Source organism: Protobothrops mucrosquamatus, unplaced genomic scaffold, assembly GCF_001527695.2.
Source record: "Protobothrops mucrosquamatus isolate PMUCROS unplaced genomic scaffold, P.Mucros_1.0 scaffold1781, whole genome shotgun sequence".
Classification (NCBI taxonomy): domain Eukaryota; kingdom Metazoa; phylum Chordata; class Lepidosauria; order Squamata; family Viperidae; genus Protobothrops; species Protobothrops mucrosquamatus.
In genome coordinates this window covers 33,603-51,574 of record NW_015387919.1, presented here as the reverse complement: position 1 = coordinate 51,574, position 17,972 = coordinate 33,603, and the positions used below count along the sequence as shown (strand labels likewise).

At 47.2% G+C, this 17,972-nt stretch overlaps 1 protein-coding gene across 1 annotated transcript in view; it reads right to left on the bottom strand.

Moving 5' to 3' along the window:
* ERCC6 (ERCC excision repair 6, chromatin remodeling factor) overlaps positions 1–17,972 on the bottom strand; it is a 32,992-nt gene that overhangs the window by 5,523 nt on the left and 9,497 nt on the right. The window contains exons 5-15 of the mRNA XM_029285501.1: positions 16,807–16,935; positions 13,768–13,926; positions 11,123–11,258; positions 5,701–5,871; positions 4,650–4,826; positions 4,145–4,261; positions 2,823–2,918; positions 1,535–1,753; positions 1,058–1,168; positions 498–617; positions 124–218 (exon numbers count right to left, since the gene is read on the bottom strand). Coding sequence (XP_029141334.1) covers positions 124–218; positions 498–617; positions 1,058–1,168; positions 1,535–1,753; positions 2,823–2,918; positions 4,145–4,261; positions 4,650–4,826; positions 5,701–5,871; positions 11,123–11,258; positions 13,768–13,926; positions 16,807–16,935 — 1,530 coding nt within the window. The remainder of the gene's footprint in view (positions 1–123; positions 219–497; positions 618–1,057; positions 1,169–1,534; positions 1,754–2,822; positions 2,919–4,144; positions 4,262–4,649; positions 4,827–5,700; positions 5,872–11,122; positions 11,259–13,767; positions 13,927–16,806; positions 16,936–17,972) is intronic.

The following is a 17,972-nucleotide window of genomic DNA, read 5'->3' as shown; positions in this document are numbered from 1 at the left end:
GGGGGGGGGGGGGGGCTGGGCCACGCAAGCAAAAGAGGGGAAGCGGCTGGATGCAGATTCTCAAACCTTGACACCCGGCAGAAGGGCAGCAGCAGAGGAGCCCAGCAGCCGCCTCGCACCCACCTGTGGTAGATCTTTTCTTCAATGGTCCCTGCAGTGAGAAGCCGGTACACAGTCACGTCTCGGGTCTGGCCGATCCTCCAGGCGCGTTCCCGGGCCTAGAACACGGACACCAGCTTTGCAAGGTCCCCTTCAGAGGGCAAAGAAGGACCAGGCAGGGTTGCTGCTGGGGTGAACACCGCTGCAAGGGCTCCGAACGCTCGTCCCCACTTTCCACGGGTGGCCCTCCAACAGTTGGGAAGCGTGCTTTTCCTGCTAAACCCTCGGGGTTCTTTCCTTTCCCCTTGACTACGGGAAGGTGGGGCTGTTCAAAATCATTTAATGACTCAATGAAAGCACGCTTTTATTAAAGGCACGGTTCTTCTCCAGTGACCCACCTGGGTGTCTGTGCTGGGATTCCAGTCAGGGTCATAGATGATCACCCGGTCGGCCCCTGTCAGGTTAATCCCAAGCCCACCAACTCGAGTAGTCAGGAGAAAGACAAAGATGGACGCATCCTGCAAAGATTTTCAAGACAAAGCGTCCCTAGGAAACGTCCTTCGAAAATCCATCACACCCTCCGCCTTTCAAGGAGTGGAGCGCAAGCGGGAGGAGAGTCTCGCGTTTCTTTTCAAACTTAGGGATGCGGGCATCGACGTTTCCATGCTATGTAATTTTATTGCCCATTATTTTAATCACGGATTGGATAAGACAAACCTCAACAAAAAAAGGGGCAGAAGCCTCCGATACAGAGGATAACCAAGAGGAGAAAACCCAGAGCCTTTCCATGGAACAGGCCCCCGTATTTGGGGGATTTTGAGCGTAAAGTGTTTGGAATACGGTACTAGCAAATCTTACAACTCTGGGCATTTGCCGCTAACTGGTTCGGATCGGTTGTGGTTAACCTTGATCAAACACACACGCAGCTTATGCCGAGGCCTCACCGCGAGTTCCTCACCTCATTGAATCTGGCAATCAGAGGCTGCCTGGAGGCCACTGTGGTGGTGCCGTCCATTTTGAGGTAGGAGTAGTTCCTTTCCTTTAAAAACACTTCCAGGATGTGCAGCATCTGCAGCATGGAAGAAATCAGGTTTCTAAATTTCTTTTAAGAGCTGTAACTATTAGAGGAGAATGTTGTAATTTCCTTCTGGTGTTTAATTGTTTGTGATTATATTTTCTTGTGTTTTTTTTTATTATTATAAGAGCATGGAAGAACCCCCCCCCCACATACAGGGCCTTTAGCAGCACCCAGGATGGGAAGCAGCTCTGGCCTGCCTCGGACAGAAGGCAGCGGACGGCCAGCACCGGAGCTCCATGAAGCCAAGTGCCTTTTTGCACAAAAGAGGCCTCCAGCCACGCAGCTATCCCAATGCATTTACACCGTGGCCAGTCCCGCGTTCCAAACCTGCCAGCCGCCTCGTCTCTTGACACTGACCTGCCTGGACTGGGTGAAGAGCAGCAGCCGGTGGCCCTGCCTGTGCCATATTTTCAGCAGAGACTCCACGACGATCAGCTTCCCAGAACGCTTCCAGAATCCAAACCGGTCTTCTTCGCTCAAGTCTTCCTCGGGTGTCCCCTTCAGGATCTTAGGTCCACCAGAAAAGATATCTGGATGGTTGCAGATTTTTCTCAGGGCTATCAGCCCAGGGAATATCTGCACAGGAAACACAGCCGAACAAAGCCCTATTCTGAAGCACCTGACCGACAAGAGGGGGTTATAAATCCATTTATAAATAATTATTCCGAAAAAAAGTTCTCATCAGAGCCCCAAGAGACAGGTGGGGTTCACCTGCTGAGTTCCATATCAGTATCAAAACTTTGCCCACAGGAGGAGATATATGTCCACTGAGTAATACCTGAATGGCAGAGTCAGTGGGGAAATCCTGACTCCTGCAGAGGTTCTGAGTAAGTTCTGAGCACAAAACACACGACACACACACACACCCTGAGATTATGAAATGTGCCTTGTGGGTTTGTTAAAAAAAATAATGAACACGTGACAAAATTCTGTATACTTTAAAGGACTAGCTGACTGTATCTAAGAAAACGAGTCCTCTAGGAAAAATGCAGGTAGAAACTTATACATTTTATAGAGAGAAACCGACCACTGAAGGCAACATAATGAAAGAGACTGGGAAACAGATAAAAGTTTTAAAAAGTAGCAAAAACGCAAACAGTCTTCATGGAAATGTGTGTACTGGAGGTAAATGAAGAAGAGCAAACAAGGTGTGCCTGGATGGNTCTCTCTCTCTCTCTCTCTCTCTCTCTCTCTCTCTCTCTCTCTCTCTCTCTCTCTCTCTCTCTCTCTCTCTCTAGCTATATCTATCTATACACACACACACACACACACATCTTGGAGCTCAACCTTTCCTGCCCTGGCTACTGAGTGGACTCTCCACTCAGGAAGGAGTGACATCTCCTTCCTTCCCTCCTTAGAGACTGAGAGGGACCCTTCAAAGAGGTTAAAGGGGAGGAAGGCCGGGTGTCCAAATCCCGCTGTGGGTCGCTGGTGAGAGCAACCGGTGCCGTTCATGTCCCAGGTCCAGGCCTGAACCCCGAATGAAGAGGACAGAAAGGTCAGACAGCGAACAGTGTTAGTTTAATTTAGTTTCATTTACTTTTTCTTCAAGCTCCGGCCTTTAATTTGTTCTACTGCAAATGGCAATAACATTAACGCTTTTCTTTGGGTAACCTCTTAAATTGATTACTTTACTGCATTTTACCTGCATTTCTCTATTGAGAATCTGATAGACTTCTTTGGAATCAATAAATGTTTTGTAAAGTTCTTGCTGTTCAGCCGTCAAGCGACAAAATAATACCTAAACAGAGACATTGAAGAAATTACTATACTCACATCGTACTACAAGCCAACATGGACTTAAAGCAATAAAACGACAAATGCTAATCTTCTCCCAGAGTTTACAACTTGTGGCTTTCGTGACTGGGATCAGCGTCTCCGTGGTGCCAATCTCCGAACGCCTCGGCTGGCCTACCAGAACTCACAATATGTCAGGCCCGACTCGCAGGAGGGAATCCCACTCTGTCTGCAGGCATAACTTTTAATTAATTCCAATTTGTGAGATGAGTTCCCCTGTCTGTGGGTATCCGAGTGCTCTACCCACAAAATGTGGCAATCTCCTGCCAAGAGATGTCACTCTCAAATTCCACCACTCACTTCTCAGTCTTCAGGGCACCGGAATTTTAATTGTAACCTTTGTTTTTAAACTTAACTAACTTAAGTATTCACTGGAATAGAAAAGGAGTTACAAATTGAACAGATTTCTGCTCTCCTAACGTAACTGTCCATAAAGCTTTCCCCACGCATTCTAAATTTTTTCAGATATCTGGCAGCAGGTTGTAAACATAAAAGAGAACTTAAATGAGTGAAAATGGTATATCAGAAAATTGTTTTTTTTATGTTTTATGAAGTAGGCTATCTAGAGAACCCGCTGAGACGAACAATTATAGAAATCAAACAAACACTCTATTTCCAGATTTCTTGGGAGGTACCTGCAAAATAATTCAGGACATATAATAAATAGTAGTGCTACACACTGTAATTCAGTGTCAGCTGCAAACGCAGCTCAGCATGTCTATGAGGGTCAGAAGATCACTGGGATCTTCTTTGATAAAGGCTTATTTCCAGGATCCTTCCGAGGTCGGTAAAATGAGGACCCAGATTGTTGGGGGGGGGGGAAGGGGGCATGGCGGCGATATGCTGACCCTGTAAACTGCTCAGAGAAGGCCTGTGAAGCACCCTGAAGGAGGTATATGGGTCTAAGTGCTCTTCCTGTTTACCTGAACAAGGAGCAATCTGTCTGTAAGGGATCTGATCTGAATTTACTCCCAGCTTGAAGTTTAAGGAGCAATGTTTTATTCGGCTAGGCCAGACCTTCCTTAAGGTCATTAAGAGGCTCCAGAAGGGGCATCTGACCAAAGGGAAAGGACCGGTTGTGTCCACAGACACTTTTCTCCTTCCAGGAATGTCTTACTCAAAGCCTCTCTTCACGTAAACGGGAAAACTGCACAAAACTAAAAACTGTACCTGCTCATTTTTATCCGGCAAGGAGAGGGTCATCTGAACATCGGCCTTCATTCTGCGCAGCAGGTAAGGGTTAATCGTGTCCCGTAAGATACAGGCACACTTGTACGCGGTTTTCACCTTTGGGGGGGGGGGGGAGAAAGGCACCAGTGACTTTACTGAAAGTATTTCTCATACTTCTTTTATTCCAGCATGGAAATGATGGGGAAATAAGGATAAAAGAAAAAGTGAAGGATAATAAAAAAAAAAGCAGGAGAGGTATCTAAGGAAGTGACTTCCAGTCTTCTTTGTAGGAGTTAGGAACACCACAATTGCCACCTCCATCTCTCCCCCCCCCTCCGTGTGGCATAGCATAGTTCCCTGCTTGCCATAAACCAAAGGTTTTAATCAATAAAACCCAAAATCAGCAGTTCATTCTGATGCATTTTCAGCCCAATGAGCCGAGAGAGGGTCTCCAAAGGGGACCCTGGATGGACCTTTCAGTGGGACACACCCCCCTGATCGTTACCTGGACCGGGGAGGCGTTGGAATACCCCCCCATGGTTATGGGGACCGAGAACTGCTCCAGGAAGACAGGGAGGGTCCCCAACTTCCCTGGGAAGACAAAGTCAAAGAGGGACCACAGCTCCTTCAGGTGGTTTTGCAGAGGTGACCCAGACAATATGATCCGATGAGGGGTGGAGAACTGCAACAGGAAGAAAAGAAATTGTGATTCCTGAAACAAAAGACACAATTCTGCTGGAATGATGGACGTGGTGTCTTCAAAAGGGCTGCTGAAGGTTAACATGGGATTAAAATCATCGCAGCAGCTGGCCAGAACGGGGACTCCGCCTAACCGGACCGTTCTTTCTGAGATCCTGGTTCCTTTCCCAAACGCTCCCCCCATCCCACGGCCTCCTACGCAATTTCACGCACGGCAAGTAGTTTTCTCTTAATCTATAACTTATTAAAAAAAAACTCCTTATAAACAAAACCACATAAGAATCAGTATGGTTGATATTTAGACCTACCAGATTCAAAGCATTATTCTGATGTTATTTAATTAAACCATTTCCTAAAATTCAAATAATATGTAAAGATACAGAGTGAGTTTATCACTGAATTCGCGCTGAATAAACCAAGATATTCCTTGGAGAGGCTGGGAAAGTCAGTGGGTCTCTTCTTCTCCCCTTCCCTGAACCATCCTCTTTTTAAACACGAGGATAAATTGATTCAATACAAAGAGTAGTGTCATAAAGGATTTTATAGAAGTAGAGATAAGGACAGAAATCCTGTTGTTGCTGAATGGAGTTTGAAAAACTTTAGTTACAGATATTACTAGAACCCATTAATTATACTCATTAACCTCACTGAGGAAATGAACACACCCACTTCATTTAAAATCAAAGAAAGTTATGCTCTACATATTCTTCAACTCTAAATTATATGCACAGACATCAAGGCTTTATATTGGGCCTCGCTTGGACATCATTCAACGGAACAGAAGTCTCAAATCCCTCAATCCAAGCAAGGTACACCATGCTTCCCATTTTTTTTATTTTTTTTTTACAGAATCCTACCTGTTTGCAAGCCAGTGTAACTGCAGCCTTGGGGTTCCGGATTTTATGTCCCTCGTCCAGAATCACATAATGCCAGTTGTGCTTCTGAAGGTTGTCTTGCAACAAGCGGATGTAGGAATAGGAGGTTATCAAGATTCCATTGCAGGCCACAATTTCACGAATCAGCTTCACCTGCAAAAACATTTGTTTTAAAATCATTAAACAGCGAAGGGTCCACGACCACCTTGCATAGCTTGACTGAACAATTGTCCTGTGTTGAACAAAGTCTTGTGAGAGCTTAAAGAATGACAAGGAGGACAGTATGACACCACATGATTATCTGGACTGTTAAGTCACAGGGAATCAGCCATAGGAGGAATTATATCACAAACGGGACTTTTTAAATGAAACGTACAATGTACACGTCAGAGGCAATTCTTTCACAAAGTGGCCATTTGCAAAACTTTGGCTTTTTCTGGAAGCTGCAGCACCCCTGCTGGCTCCTCTACTGAAGGGGTGGTCCACTGGGACTCCCAGATCCCCCCCCCCATTGCTGTTGCTGCTGTGCCAGGTGCCACCTAGGCTGTAGGTCTGCCTTTGGTTTTACTGCCTAAAGGCAGACGCCCCCCTTTTCTCCCCACTGAACTGCGTTTTGTTGGACAGGCTCAAGTCTTCCAAGACCCTTCTGAGTCTTGGGCCTCTCTTTCAAAGTGTTGGCAATTCCCCCCCATTGGCCAGCCTGGCGAGCTCTCCTTCCATCCCCTCAAGACCATTTCCAAAGGTGTTGAAGAGCACCAAGCCCAAGACAGAGCCTTGAGGTGCCCCACTGCCTGCTTCCCTCCTCGTCTCTTACGGAAAGATGCTCTCTCCCATCTCTTTGCATCCCAGCCACGGCCCCGGCCCCGGCTCCTTTCCAGCCAGAACTGCCGTCTCACTTTAGCTCGTGCCAGGCGCTCCCGAGGAGAACCTGAGTCTGGAGAGGCCCTTGGGAGGCACCCCTGGCCCTGGGAGGAGGAAGGGAGGGGGGTGCTCAAGATTTGTACCCAGCAGGCTCCCCGTGGGGCCGCGTTACATTCGACTGCGGTTGGGGGGATGGAACGCCATTGCGCCAGGGCAGAGCTGGTGGTTTTCACAACACGACTGAAAGAAGCACAGAGAAAAGCCGGCAAGCGGAGGAGGACAGAGGAGTCGACTCAAGACCACGCCTGGGGCATTTTACGGCTGTTCAGCCTGGCGCGTCTCCTCTGTCAAGGGGTGGGCAGATGGCCTTATGTGGCAGACGCTGGTGAAGGGGAAGCCCGCAAAGGAAGGCTTCTGGGAAAGCAGGAATCTCAATTTACAAGTAATCCTCAGGCCCAGAAGAAAACCAGAGCCATCAGTGGAGCAGAAAACGATCCATTTGTGATGCCCAATTTAAGACAACTATAATTTTGCATTAACGTATTTGCCAGTTAAAGACAAATTGTACCTCTACGGACACACAAATGTATACCATGCGCACACAGACGGCACTTTTCACACATGACCGCTGCCATCGCCGTACATTTTGTGTCTGCTAACCTTAAGTGAAGGGGGCCAGAAATACTGGGAGGAGGGAATTAACGCTGCCCAACTTCGAGCACTGTTTCTGTCGTGGGCTGGGCTGGTTGTCCTCCCTGCAGCTTCCTCGCTGCGTCCCACGGAATTCAGTGGGAGCTTCTACTGTGCAGCAGCACAAAAAATGAAATTGGAAATTGGCCCTCAGACGATCGTTTTGATTCCAGCTTGTGGTAAAACTGCAGGTGTTCCAAATATATCTACAATTATGGAAACACACAGTTTACAAGAGACAAGTCAAGGAATATAGTCGATTTCAAGAAAATTACCCTTATTAGTGCAGCTAAGTATTCTTTACTTCTTATAATCTTTTTGACTGTGTAAACAGGAACATTAAGATCCTGATCGGCAATTCCCAAAACAGAGATGTTTATAAATACATCCAAGCTACTTATTTGCTTTAACGGGAATGCCTTCTGCTTCCTTCAAATCTCTTCTTTCCTATTCTCAAAGCAATGCAAGTTGGTTTCTGTTTTAGCAAGTAAGGTTACAAGAGATAAACAAAATAGTCCTCCAAAGCACCTGAAGGCAGGGATCAGAAGCCACCAATCAAGGAGAACCAGCCTGGAGCCTAGAACTAAAAGGAGGAATTTCCTGACAGTGAGAACAATCAATCAATGGAACAACTTGCCTCCAAAAGTTGTGGGTGTGCAGACACTTGAAGTTTTTAAGAAGAGATTGGACAACCATTTGTCTGAAATGGTATAGGGTTTCCTGCCTGAGCAGTGGGTTGGACTAGAAGACCTCCAAGGTCCCTTCCAACTCTGCTATTCTATTCTATTCTATTCTATTCTATTCTATTCTATTCTATTCTATTCTATTCTATTCTGTTGTTCTATTCTGTTCTATTCTATTCTGATCTATTCTATTCTTTAATTCTATTCTATTCTATTCTTTAATTCTATTCTATTCTATTCTATTCTATTCTTTAATTCTATTCTATTCTATTCTATTCTATTCTATTCTATAATTCTATTCTATTCTATTCTATAATTCTATTCTATTCTATTCTATTCTATTCTTTAATTCTATTCTATTCTATTCTATTCTACTCTACTCTACTCTTAACCTGATTTCAACCCCAATTTTCAGACAGAGGAATATACAGATCTGGGAAGCCATTGCTAAACATAAAAATGGCTGAAAACATAGATACCACTAAATGTATGGGCTGGGAGGGATTCTAGAGACCATCTAGTCTAACCCTTTCAATGACGGCACCCACTACTAAGTCATCCTTAAAAAAAGGCCCTCCGGCCATTTAAACACCATACTTGCATCTTCTGCTATTATCCCCCTTGAAGGCAAAGTAGGACAATTTGCAGTGTGCATCCTCCAAACAACATTTTCAATAAAAAATATCTTATTTGCAGAAATCCTCGTGACTGTTGGGTGGGCCACAAATCAGCTTCCAGGCAGCCTGATTGACCCACGGCTGGGCCAGCATGGCAGCACCCGGCTCCGTGGGTTAAGGCCTTTCCGGAGGAGGACAGCCGGGGCCCAGTGAGCCCGAGGACAGCCGGGGGGGGGGGCAGTGAGCCCGTCCAGCTCCCCATCGGTGGCGTTTCTGACAGCCAGACTCCTCAGGGAACGAAAGCGGCCCCTCTCCCACCCTTCCTGTTCTCCGGTCCCGGTCTCTGGCAGAGAACACGGCCACCGAGAGCTCTGCTCAGAACTAAGAACAAACCATCTGAGGCAATTTCAAATTAAAAGCTTGTAAATGCGTAACCTCTCCTAGATTTTGCAATTAATAGGGTACGTCTGCAATTATCCTGACTCGGAGAAGCGGCTGCAGCAACATCCTTGTCATTAAAGGATGTTCTGCGGAAGCGCGGCTCTTCTCCCAGAGAGGCTCAGGAGAGCAAACCCTCCTGGAGGGCAATCAGTGCGCAGGTAGGAAACAGCAGCCATAAATCACGCTGTCAGCAGCGCCGGGCGGGCAGGCGGGCGGTGGAGAGAAGGGGAGCAGCCACACCGGCCGGCCGGGGAAGGCCGCTCACGGCAGGCGCAGCACAGCAGAGACCCTCGGCTCGGGTTTTACCCAAGCTGTAATTAATTAAAATTTCCTTCAAGCCAAAACTTTATTAAACAAGGAGTTGTGCTGACAATGAAGGAAAACACGGGGAGGCCATTCATCACGGCCACTTCTCCCCTTCAGCTTAAGGTGATGTAAAATTCGCCAGAAGTCTTTTAAATACTGAAAAGGAAGAGGCTCCAGGGGGTTCACGGGGGGGGGAAGGGGGGGCTACCCAAGGCCTTCCCGCCCTGTGCTTCCCCCTTTCTGCCTCTCCTTTAAGGGGGGCTCAATTCTGCCAAGTTAATTTCTTTATTCCACACCGTTCCACAACCGGGTGCCGTTCGTTCGGCGAGACTTCCACAGTCACACATTTGGCAGGAGGGCTGGAGGGGCGGGAGCGCCCGGGCCCCGGCCTGGCTGGCAGAATGGAGCCTTTCAGGGCTCAGCCTCTGTGCAGGTTCCGCATGAAACGGGCGGTCCTTGAGTTACGTCCGTACCTGAGCCCGGCATTAAGGTCGTAAAGCCATGGCGGTTGTTAAGAGGATGTGACCTTGTCACCCTGCCTGATTTTAGGACCTTTTTCCAGCAGTTGTTAAGTGAATGTGGTGATCGTTAAACAAGCAACTTATAAACTATGGTTGTTGTTGGGTTTTTTGGTTTTTTTGCCAGAAACCAGCAAAAGAAAACACCAGCAAAAGGCCTGGTGGAAATGAGGGTCACGTGGCCACCAGGAGCTGCGGAGGGTTTATAAATGTGGACCCACTGCCAAGCACCCCAAATGCAATTGGGTAACCGCAGTGTGTGTGTGTGTGTGTGTGTGTGGCCATCAGCACCCTGGAATTGGTTTCTAAGTGTCTCTTAGGAGGTTCATCATAACTTCGAAGAGTCGCTAAGCGATCAATCATTAAGTGAGGACTACCATTATAATACTGACTATTATTAACGCACTGGATGTTCAGGGATCGATGTCCATACGTGCACCTAAAACTATAAGAGGCATAAGAAAATACTGCAGTAGAGGAATAATTTGGACGTCTGGACCTACAAAAATCTAATAGGTAGAATAATCCCAGTTGAGATACTCTGTACATCTGCTTGACCAATTGGGTTAATTTTTTAATATTATCACCTTGATCTGTTTTAGTTTCAACAGAACTTTTTAGAAGTTTTGTTGAACATCTGGTTCTTGCATTCCCTTCCCGAGTGCCCTTTTTCGCCAGACATCTCAAGGACAGCTTAATAAGGGTGATCCCCAAACGCCTCCACCCAGGGATTATGGGAAAGTTATAAAGAGCGGCCAAAAGAGGGGGCCTCACTCAGCAAGGCCTGAAGCAAAGGGGCCAAAGTCCGGGACTGTGGAAAGGCCCTGCCCAACGACCCTGGCTTTTTGTGCAGTTTCTGAAGGCTGTGAAACTGACAGCAAAGAGTCAAGCCTCCTGACAAAGGGAAGCCCCCTCTGGAGAAGTGAGCAGGGAAGGAAGCGGGAGACTTGTAAAAGCCGTTTCTGCTAGCCTGACTTACACCCGGGTGGCGAGCTCTTTAATACGTCCTGCCTCATGGGACTCGGGCACACGGCCACCTGGGTCTTAAAGCAGCCCACGCATAAAGCCAACCCCGCCTCCAGGTCAGAGGGCTGTGACTATACACCCTCCCCCTTTGGAAAAAGAAGAAACCGCTAAATGACTGCTTATGGGTAACACTCACAAGCAGCCTCCACGAATAATGATACAATATTTGAAATAAATGAGAACTGCTCCTATACGGGAATATGTAATAAAGGCAGAGAGAGCTTGGAAGGCTGAAGTGACAGAATAATGAAAAAGCAGGTACCTTTTTATTAGCGTAAGAGCCCGTCTCGTGCAAAACTGCCACCCTAAATGGCGGCCACCAGGCGTGGAACTCCTTCACCCACTGATGCATGACGGTGGCTGGGCACACAACCACCGTGGGGCCCAGCCCTGTGTACCTGGAGCAGACGGGAGGAGCGCAAGGGTTAAAAGGGGCCTCGGCTCATAGACAAAATGACCGCTTCGGTACTGTAGGAAACGATTGCCTTATCAAATTTATCAGAAATAAAGAGCGTTCCTATCATACTTCTTTTCACTAAACATTTTAGGGGAAAGAAACATTAGTGAAAATACCCGACGCCCGTCCTTTCAGAAAGTTGCTAAAAAGTTTGAACTGTATACTGAAAGTCATTGCGCATTCCTAAAGTTAAAGCAAAACTGAATTTTGTTTTCACAGACCGCAGCTGCCTAGTCTGGTCTTGGAGCAGACACGTTTAAGCACAGCATGCACTTACCAGGAAGACTCTTTCCGGCCTTATATCCTAGGCGCATCCAATGATAATCCCAAAGGGGCTTTTTTTCTTCAAAAGGCAACCGGACTGTTTTTTATTTTCCCCCTGAGGAAGAAGAAGAGAACGTTTTGCTTCTCATCCAAGAAGCTTCATCAGTTCTTCATCAGAACTGATGAAGCTTCTTGGATGAGAAATAAAACTTTTTGTTCTTCTTCCATCGGTTCGTCTCCAGGATAAACGGGCACAAAGGAATTGGGACCGGAGGCAGCAGCCCTTCCACTAGACTAGCAAAGTTCCCTTTTCAGAAACTGAGGGTTTCCACCCCCCACCCCCCCGTCTCCCCCCCTGAATTGCTGGATACACCTATTGTAGGGGGGGGACACACACTGAGATTTAAAGATGAAAAAGTGCAGGAAATTATACCCTCTCCATCCGGTGCAAGCAAAACAAGTTTCAGGGCCTGTAAAAGCTCTGGGATTGGAGGTTCCCGGCTTTTAAAGATAAATTTCTCTTCTCAAAACATGCTACAATTTTTTTAAATTCCATGCTAAGATATGATGCTCGTAATTTGGCAAAATACTAAATGTGTAGTTAGACTATGACACAACAATCACTTTTTCTCCTCCTGGGTGGAAATGAGGGCTTCTATTTATGCAAATTATAATCGAGTTTGTTCTTTTTTTTCCTTATCCATGTCACATCAGATACTGTTTGCGGCCCACAACTGCAGCTTCCTTGCCGAGCCCTCCATCCTCCCTGCAACACATCTGAATTTAAGGCCTTTTCTGTAGCAGCATCAATGCCGTAGAAGAGCTTCCCTCTAAAGATTAACTTCAACCCCTCTTTCTTATTTTTTGGGGAAACCAGGAAGACCAAAATGTTTCAGACAGCCTTCTCCTGATTTGAGGTTTGCTATCTTAATCTTCAATGTTTTTACCGTTTATTGCCAACGTAATCAACGAAGCACCTGCTGATTTTGCATTGGTATCCTTTGGCTTTCTCAGTCATCAATGGTGTGTCGTGTCCCCCTGGCCTTTTCCAAAGCCGGCTTGAACGCCTTACCCAGGGGTAGGCAACTACGGCGATTTTATGACCCATGGACTTCAACTCCCAGAATTCCTCAGCCACCAGTGGAGTTTATCTTGTCACAAGGCAAGAAACTGGGCTAGTAAAGCACAGAAAACTTCTTTGGGCAACTATCTACAGAGGTTGGCTGGTCTGCAGTGCCCAGTGCACGCTATACATTCCCTCCCCCCCCCTTGGGAAACCCTCTTCCATGAATTATTAACGCCAGTGTCCCTCGTGGCGCCCGCCCTTCGCCCTTCGGGAGGACGGAAGTGGGGCAGAGGAGGGGCAGGAGGACACCAGCAGCACGGGACCCATCAGCAACAAACCGGATCTAGAAGGCTTCTTGTTATTACTCATTTGATTTTACGTTCAAATTTCTGCCTAGAGAACAAACACATTTCTGCTTCGAGGCCCAGCTACTAAAAAAACCCCAAATTGTTAAGCTGATAAAAAGTTAAAATCCCTAATCCAACCTGAAAAGCCCTGGCTAATCAGGAAGGCCCAGTTTCCTTCCCTAGAGGCAGGAAGAGCTGGGCCAAGACCAGCCTGTGAGGGAGGGGGGGGGCACCCCCAGGAATTTCATAGCGCAACCCATCTCGCGAGCAGGACGTCAGTCCTACAGGAATTGGACAGTATATTTTGCATTCATTCAAACTGGCATTATCAAATATATTCTACCTTCTCACCTGGAGCATGCCTTCCTACACGCACCAGTATCATAAACGCAGAGCGTCTCTTTACATGTAAAAAAACTGCAATATGACCTCCAAAAGGGTTACAACTAGGCGAAGAGTCCATAGGATGTAAACTATTAATGTGGCAAGCAATCCGTGGGCGCTATTGCCCCTTAGTATCTGGTGAGGCTCAGCTACAAAAAGAAGCATCAATGCCTGGAATTCATTAGGAGTGTTACATGTTTAATTTTTCCTGCCCTCCAGCTCCACTGTCTCATAAAAAAAAAATGCTTTGATGTTCCCCAGTAAGAATTAAAGAAATATTGTAATTGAAATATCGTGAATAATGAATGGGTCTCTTCTCTATGGCAATACATCCCATGAAACATTAATGGGGCTTCACAGACTGACGGTCTGGAGAAAAGAGCACTTGCCTGTAATTTGTGCCGCGCGTCCTGATCTTGCTGTAGCTGAGGCCTGCCAAGAAGACAATTATCTGGGCGGTCTTGCCCAGGCCCATCTCGTCTCCCAGAATCCCCCCCACCTGCTGGCAGTGCAGCTCCCACAGCCACCTCACACCTGTCTGCTGGTACCTACAAGGAGGGAAGCCGGAGGAGAGAGAGAGAGAGAGAGAGCAAACGTGAGAGAGACCGTTGGAAGACGGGTCAGCTGGACATCACGACCGGCCTCTTCCTAGCGTAGCATCCGCACGGGGGGTCTGGCAGGAGGGCCACAGTGGCCAGCTAAAAGGGCTCTGGATTACACACACAGGCTTTTCTTTAAAGGGCCATTTCACGCTGAATGTGAGTGACACTTCAAGGGCTCCCCGTCTTTCATCGGACCCGCAGGGACCACGTTCTTAGCCGCCTGGTCGGTTTGGGGGAAGGGCTGAAACCCAACAGCATTTGGCTTCCTAGCAGCCAAACGGCCTGTTCAGAGGGACAAGGGGTAAAAGGGCTTCTTCAAATTAAGATGATGTTTTATTAATTGCGCTTCGAGGGCAAGCTGATGGCTGGGTTCCAGACAGACCACATGTTTTTGATGGATTAGAAGAAAGGGGGTTACAAACAGGTGGCAGGGATCACATAGGTTGGGCTGAGTTTTTCTGCTTTTCCCCAGGTGTTTTGGGGGGGCATTAATATTTTCCTATTTTAGGTGCAGTACATTCTAATTTACAAAGTAAGTTCCCTTTTACCCATTTCTTGCATCAAAATGGCAGGAGATCAACAAACAGTTGAGAGATAGACGGGGGGGGGGGGGGGGGGGGGGGGGGGGGAGAGAGAGAGAGAGCGAGTTTACTGTTAAACTCCGGGTGGGTGTCCAACCATGTGCTAAAACATCACATGGTTTATGAATAAAATTGAGTCCACATTTTGCTAAGTCATTGTGGTTTATTTGGCCTTAGCTAAGCTTACGTCCAGGCCCTGCAGTATATAAACCACAATTCAGGACTTAACATGCTGTGTAATTCCAGGCAAGTGTGGATTATCAGCAATCATGGTTAGGAAATCAAGGTTTACCATACATGAAACCTGAAACCTCTCCTTGGAGGCTGGGGGTAAAAAGAACACTGAAATAAGTGTTGACACAAGTTCCAAGTCAATTAAGCTGAATTAAAATAGGCAGAAGCAGGAGGCCCCTACTTGGTAAATGAATTATAAGGGAAAATTTACCAAACAGAGGCAATTCTCCAGATTAAAGCAAGTAAATAATTCCAAATCCATGACCAAAACAATCAATTAATTAACTGAAGTTTGAAAACAGAGATCTATTTCGTATTTACTTAAAATACGTTCCCCTCCCGCCTCTCAGTGGCTCTTGTGCTAAAAGGGACAGTGGCGCTGACAATCTCTGCCCTCGGGCTCAACACTGAGAGCCCATGACACACACACACACACACCCAGGGGAAGAGGGGGGAAACGTGAGCCAGGCGCAGTGTGTCAAGTGGCGTTTCTCACAAGGACCACCTGGAATGGGAGCCCTTCAGGCGAGGGCTGGGGGGGGGGGGAACCATATGGATTCCTAGCAGGAGGGAAGCAGGCAGCCAGGATGGAGAGTGAGGTTCCACAAATTCTGCCCTGCCCATCAAGAACAATTTGTGGGAACAAGGACAAGAGCTCTGAAAGTCTAATCTGACGACTCTGAAGGGCAACTGTGGTGAGGACGCCTCGTGGCTTGCTGGGACGGTCAGCAGAAGGTCAGAAGGACCCCGATCCCTGAAAGCGCCAGGGCAGGGCAGAGGGATCTGCAGCCGCTCACTCCAGCCAGGGACCTAACATGGTCTGCTTTGGTTTCTTGTAACTTTCTCTCATCCACCAGTACTCTTTTCCACAACCAATACAGTCCAGGCTGCAGTAAACAAACAAAAGAGCACTTCCGTACATTTCGCAAAACGAAACATTTCTTTACCAGAAAAAATAAGGGCTGGTGGACCTGCAAATTAAACACACTGATTATAAACCTTAATAGGACGACTTTACATATCACAGCAACTTTCACCCATTATCTGAGGTGTGATTTATTTGTGCTGGCACCCTCTTTCAGTAGCGGTCTTCGCTGAAGCGACCTCCAAGATTCTGCTTCACACCGCAAAGGTTTTGGGAAAGAAAAGTTTAAAATACCTTTGATGATACTCAAGGATCACCTTTCTCATGTGGGAAAAACTCTGGTGTTGCACACATCGTTTCCTAAGAAATACTAGTCCAATAATCTAATCCCGACAGGCTGCTCAATAACAGCACAGACCTCATTTATGAAAGAATGAAGGAAAGACAGCAGTTCAGTTAGAGTTTACTTCCCCTCCCCCCCCCAATATTCCTTGACAATATGTCGATGGGAGATTCTCAGTCATCCAGCTAGAGTTGTCTGAAGGTGGAGTAGTCGTGGCAACTGGAGTAATTTTGTTTTGTTACTCGTTTGAGAGACGTTTGGCTGCCCATCTAAGCAGCTTCCTCCTTACAAGGCATTTTTTTGGGGGGGGGGGAAGCCCTCCCTGAGGTCGGTGTGGCAGAGGGTCTCCAACGACTCTCTCTGCCTAACTGGCTTGCTCGGACTGAGGAAGCTGCCTGGATGAGCAGCAAAATGCCTCTCAAACTAACAACAAAATTAGTCCCGTTGCAACAACTCCACCTTCAGACATTCCTTGGCAACCTATAACATGAAGTCCCACTCCTCAAATCCCTAACATTTTAAAGTACTTTCCCCATTTCTGAATTTCCCATTTTCTGATATTTCTCTCTTCCCAGATATACTTCAGACCACAGGCCACTATTGTTAAATACGGCCAAGCTAGCCGTAACGGCTGTGCTCGACAGAGGGGACCTGCAGCAGCAACCACCGGAGACAGTGATCTCTTCTATAACCCCATTTCCAGTCCTTCGAGATTTCCCCAAAATTATTCTGGCACTAACAAAGGAAAGAAGCAAGAGGTTTTTAAAGTAAAACGTCTAAGAAAAAAGTTTTCGTATACCTACTTGTATAGCTTCTTGAAGAGGTAACCTGGGACTTTAAAACCCTCCAGAAACTCCTCGTCGCTTTCGCCAGACTCTTCGCCCTCGCTCGGGCGCCCTTTTCGGTCCTTCAGCTGCTCTCTCTGCCACCTCCTGAAATCACAATAAGAATTGTTACTAAAGTGAGAGAACCTGATACTTTAGGCAGCTCACAGGAAAGAAAAAGTAAATGTGAAAAGGGTTGTTTTATGTAACAATCATTATCATCATCTGTTCTCAGAGCACAGCAGGCTTGCTCTGGAAATGGACAAAAGTTTAAGCCAAACAAATCAACATTTACAATACCCAGACCCACAATAAGCAGCAGCCGAGAGGTTAACCACGAAGCCCAGTGAAGGAGGAACACCGCTGGGGCATCCATGCCACCACAGGACCCTCTTTCTTTCCTTGAAGGAAAAGGAACTGGAGCTAAACATTCTGCATCAATCGATGCTCAGACTCAGAGGCCTCTTAGCCAGGCGAGACGTAACGTGGCCAACACCGACCCACCCGATGCAAAGGGTTTAGGGGGGGGCTTTCCCCATAGGAGCCTGCCTGTCCCATTCTCACCCCTGCCATCCTCCCATTCATCCCAACTTCATGCCCAAGGCATTTTGCCCTCCAGAGCGGATCAGGCATATAGATTTAAATTTATAATGGCGTATAAATTTAATAAATAAATAGTAGCCATGCTGCCTGAACCACTCTGGGCAGCGTGACTATTTATTTATTCAATTTATATGCCATTATGTACTACTAAAGGTCTGCTGAATTGAGTTAGTGCCAATGACAGAAAACACTTCTAACTCCTTCAGCCCGACCTCACAGTCTGGTCATTTAAGTGAACAGGGCGCCGATCGCGGTGAGAATGGCGATCTGAGCTGGGCCGAGGAGGAAGCGAAATGGGCCCTGGGGGCGTCCGTGCCTCACGTGGGCTTTCGACTCAGTCTTGAGACCTGGCAGCTACGTGACAAACCCGTGGAGTTTTCCTGGCAGTGTTTTCAGACGTGGCGTGCCATTGCCTTCTCCCTAGGGCCGAGAGAAGTGACTGGCCCCAGCTGACATGCACGCCTAAAGCAGGACTAAAACTCCTGTGGCCCCCTCCTGGTCCAGCGCCTTGACTCTTGTACGCCAAGCGAGTTGTCTGAGAG